At 32.4% G+C, this 18,127-nt stretch overlaps 1 protein-coding gene and 1 pseudogene across 3 annotated transcripts; one reads left to right on the top strand and one right to left on the bottom strand.

Annotated features, from left to right (window-relative positions):
- Positions 1 to 881: 881 nt before the first annotated feature.
- On the bottom strand, positions 882 to 5,948 carry LOC111306669 (uncharacterized). Of its 2 annotated transcripts, none has more exons than XM_089751863.1 (10): positions 5,737 to 5,948; positions 5,551 to 5,625; positions 5,262 to 5,447; positions 4,982 to 5,173; positions 4,644 to 4,817; positions 4,324 to 4,524; positions 3,996 to 4,196; positions 3,736 to 3,930; positions 3,403 to 3,606; positions 882 to 3,265 (listed from the first exon to the last, which is right to left on the bottom strand). In XM_089751863.1, the coding sequence occupies exons 2-10, from the start codon at positions 5,591 to 5,593 to the stop codon at positions 1,275 to 1,277; spliced, it is 3,387 nt and encodes a 1,128-aa protein (XP_089607989.1). In that variant the 5' UTR covers positions 5,594 to 5,625; positions 5,737 to 5,948; the 3' UTR covers positions 882 to 1,274. The 2 variants fall into 2 exon arrangements, with proteins under 2 accessions (XP_089607989.1, XP_089607990.1); XM_089751864.1 differs by having other exon boundaries at positions 5,262 to 5,441; positions 5,737 to 5,854.
- An 8,324-nt stretch (positions 5,949 to 14,272) lies between these two features.
- LOC111306668 (putative calcium-transporting ATPase 13, plasma membrane-type pseudogene) lies at positions 14,273 to 17,729 on the top strand (annotated as a pseudogene). Its single transcript, XR_016331858.1, has one exon. The product of XR_016331858.1 is annotated as a putative calcium-transporting ATPase 13, plasma membrane-type pseudogene (transcript).
- Positions 17,730 to 18,127: the final 398 nt, after the last annotated feature.

The following is an 18,127-nucleotide window of genomic DNA, read 5'->3' as shown; positions in this document are numbered from 1 at the left end:
ATTTGTTAAATATATATAATATACAAATACAATACTATTTTATTCATTTTCTTTCTCGTACATGATAAAAATTTAAAAGCATATTTATCCACGTCTCAAAAATTTAATACTCATCCCAGTCCATATCAAAATAAAAAATTAGATTCTTTATTAGGTTTGAGTAAGATTGACTCTACTACTTTGTAAAATAAAATAAAATAAAATTTGAGTTTAAAATGTTGAAAATAATAATAAAAAAAAAGGCTTTGAAATGAAAAATGATTTTTTGTTAAAAAATTATGTCTAGCATTTTTGTTTTGATAGAAAATTTTCTTATGAAATTCGAATCCCCATTAGAGTTCAATATCAATTCTAATTAAAAAAATATAAATGATTTAAAATGATAATTAATAAAAAAAATTATCAAATCTATAATCTAAAACGATATATGGTAATCTCCCAATTAGAACAATGTATTGGGCTAATTTACATTTGTCATTTAATTAGGCTTCACTTTTTTTTCTTTAGTATTTGCCTTGGTTTTTTAAATACGAAAAAATAAGAAATAAGAATTCAAAGCAAAAAAAAAAAAAAATTTTGAATTTTTTTTTTAAATCTATTAAAACATATCAATTTGCTTAATTTTTACTAAATTAAATCGAATAATTAAAAATATTTATTTAAAAAACTCTTTAAATAAAAATTTTAAAAATGTTGTAATTTATAATTTTTTATATCTTTGTATGTAAATAAGGAAATATATATTTAAATTCAAATAATTTATATTATTTTAAAATTAAAAAATGATCTCAGTGTTGTCGGGTTCTAATCATAATTTAAAAACTATTTTTTATTATAATTATGATATTCATTACAAAAACTAACTAAAACAATACTTCCAATTCATAGAAACCATATCTTTTCTAACCGTGTTAAAATAAAAATAAAAATGGGCAAATATTGCAATCAAAGGCAGCAAATCCTGCCTATCTTACAAATTGTCTACCCATACCATACAAATTCTCTGTCAATCAACAAAACTTACATCAAACGGCAAGGGTAAGTCTATACAAATTAAATTGACCAAAAAAAAAAAAAAAGAGCCAGCCATAGTTACAAAGTTATTTCACACTTTATCATTTCATCTCAAACAAATTAACTAGTCCACAGCTTGACAAACTCCATTTTTGAAAACTTCAATTGGATAAAAGATGAAAGTTTTAAACCCAACTCAACCAAAACAAATTAAATAAAAAAATGGAACTGAGGAACATGAGAAAAGCATTCCAAAGTGTTTAATTTATCACAGTTGCACAACACATGCAGGTGCCAAAGAGAGAAGCCCTAGGCTTGCGCTTCTCTTTACCTTTTTTTGAAGCATATGTGACTTCCTTGGCTGAAACCTTGGTTGCCTTCTTTGTAGCAGATTGGTTGTCTTGTTTCTTTGGATTGATTAACATGTGATCAGCTTCTTCATCATCTTTCAAGAAGCCAAGGAATGGAGTTTTTGACTTGTCAGAATCACTTCCTTCTATTGTAACAACTTTCTCCTCTACTGCTATTGCCTCATACTCCAATGAGTTTTTACCATACTCAGCGTTTGCTACTGGTTTTCCAGGATCAGTAACATCAGCTTGGCTTGAGAAGCTTTCGATTGTAGTCTTATCCTGAACCAGCAAAGGGGTTTGATCTGATTCTTCTGCTCTTGCATCAATTCGGAGATCAAGATGAAAGCTCGGGGATTTCCGCGTTTGAGCATGAATGCTCGTGTTATGAGGATTCGATTCGATGCTGAGCCTTCCCACACTTTCTTGTTGGTAATAATCACCTTTAGCAATAGCTTCAGGTGTTTTTGCAAGTGCACAATGTTCACTAGACTGTTTTACGGAAGACTTAGTCTCTGCCATTGCCAGTCGATTTGATTTTGGACATTCTGAAAGATCCCATAGAGATTTGTCACCTGTAAATTCAACTACGGAAACAACATTTTTCTCTGTCAAGTTTTTGGTTACGAAAGAAGCAGTGGTAGAAAACTCACAAAAACTTTCTTCCTTTACTTCTGCTATGGACTCGTTGCTATTTTGAACTTTCCTGCATTCCATGTCACTGTACTGCCGCTGCTTCTCAGGCAAAGCATGGAGAAAAGGAGATGGGCTAAGAAATGCTTCTGCTTGTTCTATAGGATATGAGCCAGATATACATTGCTCTCCATTTTCTCTTCTTGATGTATCAATTCCAATGAGATTTGAATCTTTCTTCTTTTCGACCATTTCTTCTATAATTTTCTTCTCTTCTGATTCTTCTTCTTTGTATTTTTGATCCCTGAGGAAAGTATCTGCCGAAATCACTGCAGGGTCAGTGACCAACTGAACTTTTTGTGATTCCTTTTGTTGTTCTTCAGTAGCTTCATAGTGGTAGTTAATGGACGCATCAAGCAGGTGACCACTCTCGAGAATCTTTGCCTCCTCAAATTGACAGTACTTATTACAGCTCTTCGAATCACAAGATGTACCGAGCAGACATCTTTCGTCCTCGTTCTGATGACCGTTCATCACAAACTGAGGCGGAGAGGCATTTTGCTTATCAGCTTTTGATCCTTCCTCTGACCCCAGGCCATTTGATTTTTCGATTGACTCCTCTCCAGATTGAATTTGGCAATGAGAATGCTTGCTATTTCCATTTTCTGATTCTTCCTTTACCGATGTGGCTTTTTGACTAAGAACTATGCCCTTGTCTTCAGTTTCGGAAACTTCCACTATGAACTTCTGCGTCTCATCTGAAAGAACAGCTTCAGCTTTTGATTCAGGGGAATCATTTTTAATTGAGTTCATCTCACTTGGCAACTTTCCATTGCATTTGGCTCCAAATCCCTTAGGCAAACCTCTCATTATTGTGGTTATGGTTCCTAAATTATTCCCAGCCTCATCCCCGTCTTTAAGTTCAAACTTCTCTTCACTGCTCACTTCTTTAGTCACCATCTCTTTCACTGAAAACTCATCCCTTTCCTTTCCTACCTCCAGACTTTGATCGGGAAAAACACTCTCGAACGTATCAGTTGATATGCTTGAATCTAAAACGAAACCATTTTCCTGATCTGGGCATGTTAAAGATAGTATGATCATATCCTCAATTGTCAGTGGCCCACTGCACACTTGTACCTGTTGCTCTGTATGGATTTTGGCCAATTCATGTTCGTCAGGCTCTAGAACTGCAAGTTCTTGAGGTACAGAATCATGTGAAGGAGAAGATGCTGCCCCAGAAATTGAATTTCTAGTCCCCTCATCATCTGTTGCAAAATAAGTGCCAAATAACTAAAGTGGATATCTTGTGTTTATTGTGCATCTAAAGTAAAAACTTATAAAACAAATTGATATTTATGATGTATCAATATCTTTTAGCACTCACTTACAGAAGAGTACTAACCTTCCATCATGGAATTCTGGTTCTCAAAATGATGAATTCTTCCAGATAGATTCTTCTCGAAATTTGATTCTTTTTGCACCTCATTATCGTCCAAGCTCTTGGATGAAAAAACTGGTCGGGTTTCATTGCCTTCAACTGCTTCACTTGGTTTTGCATCAACCTTTGTAGATTGAGCTGGAGGATGAAGTTCAGTTTTTCCTTGTTCTATAAATAAGGAAGGGCCAAAATAAGTTTTAAACAGATCACTCCAGGAACAGATGAATATTAAACTCAAATAAAAGGCCAAATAAATTCGGGTATAACTTCAGCATGCTAGAATGAGAATTTACTAACCTTGCCTTTTCAATGTCTTATTATCAAGAGTTTCTCCTGCTACCATCGGCTCACCGGAAACCGATTCTGCGTCTGTGTTATTATAACCTTCACCTTCAGCTGCAGGAATTGATAATTTTTTTTCTTCACCATCATCTGCCTGATTATCTTTTGCCAGATGCTTTTCTTGATGTTCAGCATTCGTGTTGTTCTCTTCTGCATTGATCAGGATTGTAAATAGACAACCATATATTGGCAAATAAAATACTGCATTTACTAACCTTTCTCATGCTCTTTCGGATTGTCACCAAGAGGATCTGCTGTTCCCTCAGGATCACTGAAAACCAAGCCTGTTTCATTTCCTTGAGCATTTTTACCATCAACTGCAGCAAGTAGATGATCTTGTCTTTCTAATTCATCTGTGCTAGCAGGTTCTTTTGAGGATTGCTTCTCAGCTTCATCATTAATGTTAATATCTTCTTCTGCACCAGTCCAATAGCATTAGGAATATACCAACATAATTTAGAGAGTGTGATGCTGAAACATGTTTTTCTGCATTAATTCGTTGGAATTGTAACACATTGGCAACAAAACACTGTATCTACTAACCTTTCTCATCATGTTTATTCTTGTCAACACGAGTATGTGTCATTCCATCACGGTCACTAGAAACCAACCCTGTCTCAGTTCCATTAGTATTTTCATCTCCACCTGCAGGAACTCGGTGAACTTCTGCATTTGTTTCATCTGTACTAGCGACTTCTTGCAAGGGTATTTCCTCTGCTTCAGGAATTGTGCTAGTATCTTGTTCTGTATCAATCCATCATTGTTACAAGTAAAATAATATATTTTACCGAGGGTGATGCTGATATTATGGGACTGTTAATAGACAACCATATATCAGCAATCAAGATACTCTATATACTAACCTTTCTCATCCTGCTTCCGGGTATCAACATGAGGAGATGCTAGGCCATCATGTTCAGTAGAACAAAACTCTGTTTCATTTCCATGAGTATTTTTATCCTCAGCTGCAGGAACTAAATGATCTTGTCTTTTTGCCTCAACTGCATAACCAGCATCTTGCATGGATTTTTCCTTATCTATAGGAATCGTGTTATTATTTTCTTTTGCACCAGTCATCATCATTATATATATAGAAACAACTTTAGCAAGTTTGATGTTCACATTATATGTTTCTGCTTTAGTCCATTGGGATTGTACATAGACAACCATTTAATGGCAAGAAAATACTGCACTGACTAACCTTTCTCATCCTGTTTCTGGTTGTCATCATGAGGTTCTGCCACTCCCCCCAGATTAATAGAAGCCAAAACTGCCTCTTTTTCATTTACATATATAGTTTCAGATGCAAGAACTTCATGATTTTGTTCCTTATTATCTATTCGAGCAGCGTCTTGCATAGATTTCTTGCCTTCGGTTTTCATGTTATCTTCTTCTGCATTATCCCACCAGAATTATAAATAGAAAAAAAAAAATATATATATATATATATATTTTTGAGCATGTCAAATGCTGAATTTAACCTTTATTTTCTGGTTTTTGGTCATGACCATTGGGATCTTCTCTTCCTACATCACCAGAAACCAACCCTGTCTCTTTTCCTTGAGAATCCTTATCTAGAGTTGCAGGAACTACATGATTTTCTCCTTTCAAGTCATCTGTATGAGCAAATTCTTGCTGAGATTTATCCTGAGCTGTGTTATCTTCATCTGAAATATAGTACACCAGCACTATAAGTAGCTTAACATGTAGTACATTTTAGCAAGCATTAACTTAAACATGAATTTAGAAACACCTTGTGATTCGACTTACCTTGCAATCCAGATGTGTTGTTGTTCCCCATTTCATTTCCCATGGTCAATTCACCAAGCCCTGAATATATTGAAGCTGAAAGATCAAAGGTTGTGGTAATCAGCTATGATAGCCAGAGACTTTCCTGCTGAAGTATATGAACTAAAGAGAGCCAATTTCAAAATATACCGGTCCAGAAAACCTTACCATTATTATGATGATATTCACATGCAAGTAACTATAAACATTTGAGTACAGCTTGATTTCTGTGAGACTGCCAGGGTGTTACAGCAGTTGATGAAATGGTTACTTCATTGGTGTTGCTTAAAGCATAAGCCAGAGTCGGGTCCCCTGTCAGCCTAATTGATATATCTCACTAAAGTTGCAGAACATTTGCCTCATTCTCCTTTCCTTTTTGTGTGACATTGACTTTCTGTGACCACAAACTTTATAGGAGTACAATCCATCAGGACAATATTAACTAAATAATGTTCACTGTCGGCAACTCAAATCTACCTATTATTGTCCTTTCTTGGACATAAAATTAATGTTGAGCTTGATTCTTAAATAGGATTATTCCAATTTCTAGGCAATCTTGGAGGAACAAATAGGTTAATCTAACCTTTCTAGGCACTAATTTCTGTATGTGCTGCAGATGCTCCAGAGGTGTTTAGATGGCATATTCTCAATATGTTAGTCCTAGGAAGAGGAACAGGTACATAACACCGCCTTTGGTAGGTTTTTTGAGGATGCCTTTTATTTTTTGCCAAGTAGGAACTTGTTGGAACACAAATGAGTTGGATTTTAGGTCGGCTGATCTTAGACAGTTAAGAAAAATAAAATAAAAAGCCTCATTTTTCTAAGATCATCTCCTGGTTTTCGTCTGAACATTGATAAAGAATAAGAGAAAAGACCTACATGGTTGTACAAAGCTACCTTTATGATCAAAAGATGGCTAAAGGGGCATTATAAGAATCCAAAGACAACTAAAAAATCCCAGCAAACTTTGTAATTTTTATGGTCCAGATGAACTAGTCTATTATCAGATTGACAGATATTCAATATCTAATCCACTAAAGATTATATCTACTGGCTTGTTTCTTTACCCTGTAATTGGTATGGAATAATTGTTCTGATAAGGCCATGATCGGGTGGGTCTGTTCTTCAAAATTTCTTGGTCTTAAAGCTTGTTCTTGTTCTTACAGGGTGGCTAAGGACATATACATATATACATACATATAAATAAATATATATATATATATATATATATTAAAGCTAAACTCATCATGGTTATTTATTTGCTTTATAAATCTTTTACCTTTGAACTTGCTCAAAAACTAAGTAATTGGACCCCTTTCATCTTCCTTTTCTAATTGAGGGGAATGGTGGGTGGATATCCACCATAATCGCTTCTTTAACAAAAGATTAGCCATTGAAATGATTGTACCATCTGAGGTGTTGTGACTTTTGTCATTCCCCTCCAATCAAACTAAATTAGCTCTGATTTGTGCACAAAAATCAAGGGCTTTTGGTCAGCCTATTGGAATAGAATGTCTCCATATCTTTTTAGGTGGCATATGAATCAATAAATAATACTGAAGAAACAATGATTATGGCTACCAATTATTAAGAATTGTTGCGACAAAATATTGAAATTGCTCTTTCACTTCACAATGAATTGAAATGTGGACTAATTATTGAATGAAAATGTTAATAAGTTGGCACTCGAACAATGGCTCCGAAGTTGATGCATAATCTCTTTATTTAAAGTGTTACAATAGTTGTTGGATTGTTAAATGAATTTAAAAACACAAGGAATCATTATCAATATTTTTTAATTAAATGTGATTGATCATTTATTAAAATTTAATTTTTTAATAAAATCTTAAAATTAATTAAAAGATAATTTTTGAATTTATAAAAATAACTTTGATTCGAGAAAATGGTTAAACGTAAGAAATGATTAGTACTTTTACAACACTCGTTTTAAAAATAATATCAATTAATTATGTGTTATCATTTAATCTTAAAAAAATGCTCTTAATTTTATATTTAAAATTAATTTTCTTGACTCCCTTTTTATTCATCACAATTTTAGCTTTCATTTTTTATTTTATTTTCTTCACAAAGTTTTCTCTTTTTATTTTTTATTATTTTTTAAAAAAATTGTTATTCTACTTTTGTTTGAAAAAATAAATTAAAATCTTATTATTGAAAAACTTTTAAAATATTCCAATACGTTTGTAATATTGAAAAAAATTGTCTTACTTAATGATTTCTTAAAAATCACTAGTCGAATTTTTTTAAAATCCCATCCTCAAATGTTCACATTTATTTTTTCATGATTTAGTAAAACACATACAATTTAAATAATGAAACATAATATTCATGTATTGATATGCATATTTTATTTATGTATTTATATTTTATTTTATTTTATAAATCATTTTGTCTTTTTTTGAGAAAAAATTTATTTTTTCCTTTTTATATATTTTTTGTATTTTTTACATTTTTTATAGAAGAAAAAGCAAAATTTTTTTTCATTGAAAATATTTTATAAACACTCAAATACATTGGTAGTATTTAAAAAAAATAATTTCTCACTTAAAAATTTCATAAGAATCATTATACAAATTTTTTTAGAATTTCATCATTGGAAAGTTTCCACCCATTTTTTATTTTGTTAAATTTATATGGTGAAATAAATATAATTGCACTAGATAAAATTAAATTTATAATCTTAATTATACAACTAAACTTGCTCATAAACCAGGCTGGATTGAGTTCGAACTGAACTTGGTATGATATTCTAATATTTTAAGCAAGCTTAAGCCCAACCCGATCTGATTTTTTAGATCTTATTTTTTATCCAAGCCCCTTTCTACATGTAATAATAATGTCCAAATCGGCCCAAAACATTAGTATTTAAAATTAAGAAAAAAAGTTTTTTTATGTTTCTTTGTAAATTATTAATTTAATTAATTTTAATTGAATTTATGAGTTATTTAGGCTTGTGTCCAACTTAATTTTATTAAATGTAATTTAAAATTAGATCATTATTTTGTATAAAGAAAATTGGGCTTTATTATATTATAAGTAATAAAGTAAATGGATTTTGTCTATTACAAAAAAAAAAAAAAAAGATAAAGCAAATGAGTTTTGTTCCATTATAATAAAAAATATTTTTTAATTTTTGGGCCAAGCCGAGCCAGGTCTTAAATGGTGAAACTTAAGTCCAGCCTTTGTTTTTTTATTAGGTCCATTTATTTGTCCAAACACATTTAATGAGCTTAATATTCATATTCAAGCCCTTCAAAATTTCAAACGAGTTTTCGAGATTTGGTCTGGCTACCTAACCTATAAGCAAGTCTATATACACCATTTGAATTTTTTTTAAAGATATTTTTACCATCATAAATAAATATATGATAAATAAACCAATAAAACAAAATAAATAGATAAGGTTGAAATATACCTATAAGATTAGGCTAAACCCAATTTAAAATTCAAAGCAAGACCATTAAATTAACTGACCTAGAGTTGCAATAAGTTTAAAGTATAGACCAAAAAAAGGTCGATCAACAAATCCTGTTTAGGCTGACAAGTCCAAAGTCAATCAACAGAAGCTTTTTTTGTTCTACTTTATAAAGCCTTAAGCATTTTTTTTATATTCATTTTATTCTTTTTTTTGAAAAAAATCCCAATCACTTTAAACAAACTTTTTAACCTAAAAACTGGCAGCTTCTCTACCTTCGTTACCATCATTATTTCATTGTATGCCGCTGATGACCAAAGCCAAAAATCCTTCAAAATTCATCTCCTAATTCATTTTGACCTTTTTTTAGATTATTTTTTACCTTAGTTTTTCCTAGAAATGCCTCAATTTTGCTATATCTAAACTCAAAGTTTCGATTTCAACACAAAAGGGACCTTTCCATCGTAGCAAATGCCACCTCTTTTAACTATATAGTTCCTTTTCTTTTAGTCTTTTTCCTCACCCAAAAAAAAAAAAAAACCCCAACTTCAAAACTTTCGAATCTTCTTTGAGCTCTTCCAAACTGAAGCTTCCTTGATACTTTTGTTTCTTCTTTTTTTTTTCAATTTGAAATTTTTTTGGCTTATTATTGCTTTTTCCCAAAGGGGATATGGAATTTATTTTAGGTCTTAGGTGCCTTTGGGTTGATGGGTTTTTTTTGGGTTTACTATTGGTGTGATATAAGATAACTGATGGTAGAGGGTTTGATATTGACAGTGGGATCTTTTGGTTTAAGTGAGTTCTTGGTGTAAATAGGCTATGATAGATTTAAGTGTTTAACAGTGGGTGGGGTTCGATTGTAGAAAGAAGGTCTAAGCAGAGTTAGTTATGGGTGAAATGAGGTTATGAAGGTGGTTTGTGGAGGCTTGTTGTGGTTTACTTATGGTAAAAGGCCTCTGGTGGTTTGAGGTTTGAGTAGTATTGGATATAAAGGATTTTTGTTAAGTTTTTCATTCAAAATTAGCCTTTTTTTCTCTGTTTTAAGTCTAAAATCTTTACAGTTGGTTCGGATTTCAAATATTAGATTTTCAAAAAAGAAGAGGTTTCAAAGCATCATTGGCAGCAAGAAAGCTTGTTGGATATTTCACTACAAATGAGGCTTTGCAATGTCTTGTATTTGTCATCAATTTATGTTGAATTTTATAATTACAATCTCTTAGATTTCTTTTAAGAAAGGGATAACAAATGTATCCATATTAGGTTAATCACAAATGAGGGTAAATTGCAAGGTAGGTCAACTGGTAGGGGAATAAAAATTGCAGACCTCTTCTTTTTCTTTTTTTTTTAATTTTTTTATTTTGATTTTTTTAAAAATTGATTGATTTTTTTAATTAAAATTTTTCAAATTTTTAATCAAAACTTAACTAATCCTAATGAAACAAGTTTGGGTTTTCAATATAGAAATTGAACCTTAGGCTTTCAAAATTCAAACCCAACCAATTTGGACCTTAAGCTTTCAAGCCCAAAATAAATTAGATTTGATTGAATTTGGTTTATACAGTCGAGCCCACTGGAGCACAAATAACAAACTCAAATGAGATGTACAAAATGAGGTCCATTTCAAATAACTCAGACAAAATTAAATGTCTACACAAGAAGTAGGGTATGAATCTTTTTCCCAATTGAATTTGAATAATTAGGATGAATTGTTGGGATCATGAAAACTTTTATTTCAATTGTAAGCAATTAAACTATCAAGCTAATGGAAGTATAATAAAATAATCAATCAACAACATAAGAAACAATAATTTAATGTGATTTGACTCATTCCAAAATTACATATGTCCATAGATGAAAAGAAGAAAATCTATTAGTTATTGAGAATTACAAACATATAATACTATTAGTCAACACTCATAATTAATATTCATAGACCCTTTTATCATTCTCTAATCCTATAACGTATTCTCAATCTAAAGAAACACATACCTATGTAGCTTACTATACTTATGTCTACCTTTTTATTCTTTTCTAATCTACTCAAATATACACACTCATAAAAATTCTCTCAATCTCTTCTAATCTTATTGGGTGTTTATCCCATAAAATCTTACAATTCTCTAATATATTTTTTTATACTTAATCCTATAAAAACTTTTACTATTTATAAGCATACACACTAACCTATTAAAAATTTATTTTCTTTTAAAACTCTTCTCTTGCAAGTATTTTTCTCTATCAAATAATATCCAATAGATCTTTAAAAAAATCTCAAACAAATCTTTCATGGGATTTGAGTCAATCCCAACAATCTTCACCTTGACTCAAATTACTTCAAATCACAATGTTCATGCTAAATATGTTTGACTCCCTCTTCAATTAAAATTTCATACCGATCTCTCAAAATACAAACTTGAACTCCTTCATTTAATTGAGCTAATTCAAAATTATCTTTTCGCATGTCACAAACCTTTGCTCTAATACTAATTGTTAGAATTATGATAGTTTTAATTCTAGTTGTTAAACATAAAAAATCAAAGCAATTAGACAATCAAATCAAAAGAAGTATATTTAAACAATCAATCAATCGCACAAAATATAATAATTTAACGTGATTCAGCTTAACCGACTTATGTCAATTGATGAAAAAAAAGAAGAGATTAACTAGTTGTAAAAAATTACAAACAAATTAAATCGTCAACAATCAATCTCAAACATCAATACCCATGAACCTTTTCATTCTCTTATTATCTTATTAAATATTCTCAAACCAAATAAGTATATACCAATGTGGCTCACGACATATATAAACCCTTTCATTCTTTTTTAATTCACTCAAACATACATATTTAAAAAAATCTTCTCAATTTTTTAAATTTTATGATGTCTATCTAATAAAACACTATAACTCTTTTATATTTTTTTTTCATATCTAATATTACATAGACTTATATTTATAAGACTATTAATTTACTTATCATGAATTTTTTTTAGAATTATTTTCTTATATTTTTTCATAAAAAAATATCTAATCAATTTCAAATCAAATTTTTTTATGAAATTTAAGTTATTATTCAACGAGAATTGCGGATACCATTCTAGCGTATACTTGAGCTAGATATAGTGAACCAAAGATGAAAGAGAACATGGCTTGGTGAAACACCACTCTCATAAAAAGCGGTGAAATCGAGGATTCAAGGACATGGATCTTGGTGTGACTGACCCACCTATTTTTTTCTGAGCCCGCATAATTTTGTAATTTTCTTTTGACTTTAAGTAAGATTCTTATCAGAATTAAAACAGTGATTTTCATATGAAAATATTAAATTTATTTCTATGTTTGGTTACACTGATTGAAGACCTATATGCCTTAAGACTTACATGACTTTACATAATCATACTTGTATAGGAAATCCTGAATGATTTAAGTTTCATTCAATTAAAATCGGAATAATCCATGTTTCATTCAATACTTAATCATTTTAGTAAAAAAAAAAAAAACTTAAACTTTTTTATATAAAAAAATCATAATTTGAAAATAAAAAATTATAAATATTAAAATTTAAACCTCAATTTTATTAAATATCATCTTTTAATCATAATTGCCCAACATCAACTTAGTTAAATTCAAAAAAAAAAAAATTATACCTCAAACAGAACTCTACAAGTATGATTTTCCTCGAAAGAACGTCTCCTGCATATCAATTTTCCCCGAAAGAACCGTCAAAGCGTCCTCTATGTATTTATTTCTATGGACCCCTTGTACGGGCTTTACACAGAGAGAGTGTGGAAACTATTAGCAAATGACAAGTTGAACAACACCCCAATTTCCAAGTTTATTACATAAAATTTTATGATAAAGTGGTAATTAAGAGAAAATACAATGACCAAGTAAAATAAAATGTTGTTAGATAAAACAAAAAATCCTTAATTTCATCAATAAAATGTTTTTCTATATACATAATTGTTTTCTCTAAGAAAAATTTTGGGAAAATCAATTTGAAACATGAAAAAAAAAAAGAGTATTAATTTTTTTAAAATAAAAAGAGTTTATTTTGGGATTCATAAAAAATATGGAACAATTATAAAATGAAGGCAAGTTTTCAACGACATTGGACTGGAGTCACATCCCTCCGACTCCATTATTTTTCCGCGACTTCACTTCCTATTGAACAAAGAAAAGAAATACTAATTAAGATTAACGCGTCTTCTTTAACGTGGCTTGCCATTCGGCTGAAAGCGACGGTTCAAAAGAGAAAGCATCCAATTTCATTTACACCATTTTCATCATGTATATCGAATTTAAATTAATTTAAAATATTTAATTATTTATTTAATGCAATTGATAAATATTTATTAAAAAATAACATTTTTAATCAATATAATATAAATAACAAATCAACTCAAAATTTCACGTGCTCAAAGAATATGATTTAACGATTATTTTGTTAAATCGTCGGTTGTTTTTATTAAAATATTAGTAATATTATTAAAATTTTAAAAAGACGTAAAAGTAAATTGGTTTGTAAGGTGGTTGTTTCTATAATTGTATAATTTGGTTTTTCTTCCTATTAAAATAATAATATATATAATAAATAGTAAAACAGTAATAGATAATAAATATTTTAAGAGAATTAATTAATGATTAAAGTTGTACTTTTAATGTTAAAATATTAAAACAAAACCTTTGAATTGTTTTAATTTTCTTTGAAAAATTCTTATATTTTTATTATATTAAAATAAATAATTATCCATTGATTTGTGTTCAATAAGTTTTAATTTCAAAAGAAAAATTAATTTATTTTAAGAGATCATTTAGGTATAAATTAAAATTAAGACTTATTTATATGTAAATTAAAAGTTAAATTTTTGTTTTAATAAAAATTAAAATTTTATTTAAATATAATAAAAATAAAAAATTATATATAAATATATAAAATAATATGATTCAAAGATTTTTTTTTATTTTACCATATTTTTTATTAAAAAAAAAAGTCTTAGCGTCAAAATTGTTGTTACACGTTGGAGTCTTGGTGCCAAAGATTTACATTGCTGGGGAGAGCCTGAGAATCGCATCGGCCTCCCGCGTTTTGACTAGTCAATAAATCTTGGGATATTTGCAAACCCTTCTTTCCTATGTTAAAAACCTGGAAGCAATACCCTTTTTTTTTTTTTAATGACAGGTGAAAAGGCTAATAATCTAATTAATTGTAACCGTTGCAAACTTTTTCCGTCTCGAATAAAGACTTTCTACGCAACTTCGAAGCATAAATTTTGTTTCTTCGCTTCTCCTTCCAATTTACAGATAATAGAAATGGGAAACAGCTGATTTCTACGAAACAGCTTATTTCTACGACGGTGTTTCTAACGCGGTGGACTTTACTTAAAAGCCTGAGATGCTCCAGAGTTTTTCATTTCAAGAAAACCGTTTCCTATAATATCATTTCCTTCACAGTTACTGCCTTTACAGTTTCTTTTTGCCGTGATTCGGAGTTCTGAAAACCATGATTACCATTCTTCAATCAAACTTGCTTGGCATGGAATGTATAGTCCAAGTCCCTCCCACCAGCAAATCCAAAAAGAAATGGCACTCCATTTTCATTACCATCCGTTGTTCTAGAACATTTTCATCCCTTGTCACCAAGTCCCCAACAGCCGTAGAAAAAACCAATGTCATTCCTCGCTCACCATCTCATGTTTCACTCACTGTTATACAAGAAAACAGTCCTTTCCAAATTGATCAAACAACTCTCATTGAGCTGGTGAAAGAGAAAAAAATCGAGAGGCTGCAGAACCTTGATGGGATTGCTGCTGTGGCTTCTGCTATTGGAACCGACACTGAGCTTGGCATTTCTGGCAGCATCGATGACATTGAACGCCGACACAAGGCATTCGGTTCCAACACTTATAAGAAACCGCCAACAAAGAGCTTTCTCCATTTTGTCATTGAAGCATTTAAAGACCTTACTATAATAATTCTTTTAGGCTGTGCAGCACTTTCACTTGGCTTTGGAATCAAAGAACATGGGCCTAAAGAAGGTTGGTATGACGGTGGAAGTATTTTTGTAGCTGTATTTCTTGTCATTGCTGTTTCTGCTATAAGTAACTATAGACAGAACAGACAATTTGACAAGTTATCAAAAGTCAGCAACAATATTCAGATTGATGTTGTTCGAGGAGGTCGTCGCCAACAATTTTCAATATTTGATATCGTTGTTGGAGACATTGTGTGTCTAAAGATTGGAGATCAAGTTCCTGCTGATGGGTTGTTCTTAGATGGACAGTCCTTGCAAGTAGATGAATCAAGCATGACTGGGGAAAGTGACCATGTTGAGGTAAATGTCAGCCAAAATCCATTCTTGTTTTCAGGGACCAAGGTGGCCGATGGGTATGGTCGGATGCTTGTCACTTCGGTTGGCATGAATACAACGTGGGGCCAAATGATGAGCCAGATCAGCCGTGATACCAATGAACAGACACCCTTACAAGCGCGTTTAAACAAGCTGACCTCATCGATTGGTAAGGTTGGCTTAGCAGTTGCTTTCCTGGTTCTTGTCGTTTTGCTGGTTCGTTACTTCACAGGCAACACAACAGATGAGAATGGAAACCGGGAATTCAATGGAAGCAAGACAAAGGCTCATGATATTATGAACGCTGTTGTGGGAATTGTAGCTGCAGCTGTTACCATCATTGTAGTTGCAATTCCAGAAGGACTGCCACTAGCTGTCACACTGACTCTTGCTTATTCGATGAAGAGAATGATGGCAGATCATGCAATGGTGAGAAAGCTTTCTGCCTGTGAGACAATGGGATCTGCCACCACAATTTGTACAGACAAAACGGGTACTCTGACACTCAACCGAATGAAGCTGACAAAATTTTGGCTTGGCCAAGAATCTATGGAAGAGGTTGCTTCTTCAATTTCTCCATATGTTGTAGACTTGATCCATCAGGGAGTTGCTTTAAACACTACTGGTAGTGTTTACAGAGCTTCTTCAGGAACAGAATTTGAATTCTCAGGCAGTCCAACAGAAAAGGCAATCCTTTCTTGGGCTGTCCTGGAACTGAAGATGGATATGGAGAAAACGAAGAAGAGTTGTGCCACACTCCAAGTTGAAGCCTTCAATTCTCAGAAAAAACGTAGTGGGGTTTTGATTGGGAGGAAAGATGATGACACTGTCCATGTCCACTGGAAAGGAGCTGCAGAGATGATTCTAGGAATGTGCTCAAGCTACTATGATGCTTCTGGTGTCATGAAAGATCTCAATGATAGCGAAAGGAAGAAATTTGAGCAAATTATTCAAGGCATGGCTGCGAGCAGCCTCAGGTGCATTGCTTTTGCCCATAAACAAGTTCCAGAGGAAGAGTACGAAAATCTAGAAGAGCAGAAAAAGCTTAATGAAGACGGCTTAACCCTGTTAGGGCTGGTGGGTATAAAGGATCCATGCAGACCTGGAGTTAAGAAAGCTGTGGAAGACTGCCGATATGCTGGAGTAAACATCAAAATGATAACTGGCGATAATGTTTTCACAGCCAGAGCCATAGCAACTGAATGTGGGATTCTCAGGCCTGGTGAGGATATGCCCAGCGGTGTGGTGGTAGAAGGTGAGGAATTCAGAAATTACACACCACAGGAGAGGATGGAGAAAGTTGAAAAAATACGAGTTATGGCAAGGTCCTCTCCTTTTGATAAACTTCTCATGGTACAGTGCTTGAAAAAGAAAGGACATGTCGTTGCAGTCACAGGTGATGGCACAAATGATGCACCAGCACTCAAGGAAGCAGATATAGGACTATCCATGGGAATTCAGGGGACTGAAGTGGCGAAAGAGAGCTCAGATATTGTCATCTTGGACGATAATTTTGCCTCTGTTGCCACAGTCTTGAGGTGGGGAAGATGTGTCTATACCAACATCCAGAAATTTATTCAGTTCCAGCTTACTGTAAATGTTGCTGCACTTTGTATCAACTTCGTATCAGCAGTTTCAGCAGGTGAAGTCCCTCTAACAGCAGTCCAGTTATTGTGGGTGAACTTGATCATGGACACATTGGGTGCTCTGGCTCTTGCCACAGGGCGGCCTACGAAGGAGTTAATGGAGAAACCACCCGTTGGTCGAACAGAGCCACTCATCACAAATATCATGTGGAGGAACCTACTTGCTCAAGCTTTGTACCAGATAGCGGTGCTTCTCACCCTACAATTCAGCGGTGAATCAATCTTTGGCGTAACAGAGAAGGTAAATGATACATTGATCTTCAATACTTTTGTCCTGTGCCAAGTCTTCAACGAATTCAATGCAAGGAAGCTCGAAAAGAAGAACGTATTTGAGGGGATACACAAGAATAAGTTGTTTATGGGAATCATCGCGATAACCATTCTTCTGCAAGTGGTGATGGTAGAATTTCTGAAACGGTTTGCAGATACAGAGAGGTTGAATTGGGGCCAATGGGGTGCCTGCATCGCAATTGCAGCAATGTCTTGGCCCATTGGTTGGGTTGTCAAGTGCATACCTGTTCCACAGAAACCCATTTTCAGCTATATGAAATGGAGGAAGTAGGACATCGTATCATAATTCAGATTGCCAAGCTCATTGTTATTCTTTTATTATTCTTTCATGTTCTGCCCTACTTAGTGAAACATTTTTAGGGCCCTCATCTTTACGGATTACGTTCACAATTATTTTTACAGCAATAAAGTATTTGAGGGCAGTTTGAAATTTGTTTATGATGCTTGAATGTGAAAATTGGACAACTTCACCATGAGTCTGTTACAAACTGACCAAACTGTGTTGCTGACTCCCAAAATAATCCATAAAATAAGTCTAAGAGATTTATTCGCAATTAGGTTTAATCCAATTAAAATAATTAATGTGGACAGGATCAATGTCAAATTAATTAAAGCCCCCAAACTATAAATGTTTTTAGTATCTTCTCATCCAATATAACTACAAATGAGGCTTTGCTGTCATGTAGTTGTCATCAATTTATGTTGAATTTTATAATTGCAGTCTTCCCACTTGGTAGAGAAAAGAAAGCAAAAATCTTATCAGTTTTAGCCCAGGCAACTTTCTTTCTTTTTTTTTTCTTAAAATGATGCAATTATAGGCCCAAAGGGGATGCCCA

Source organism: Durio zibethinus, chromosome 22 (assembly GCF_047325235.1).
Source record: "Durio zibethinus cultivar Kanyao isolate XHJ-2024 chromosome 22, ASM4732523v1, whole genome shotgun sequence".
Lineage (NCBI taxonomy): Eukaryota > Viridiplantae > Streptophyta > Magnoliopsida > Malvales > Malvaceae > Durio > Durio zibethinus.
The sequence above is the reverse complement of the archived record's forward strand: the minus strand, read 5'-3'. Positions and strand labels throughout refer to the sequence as shown.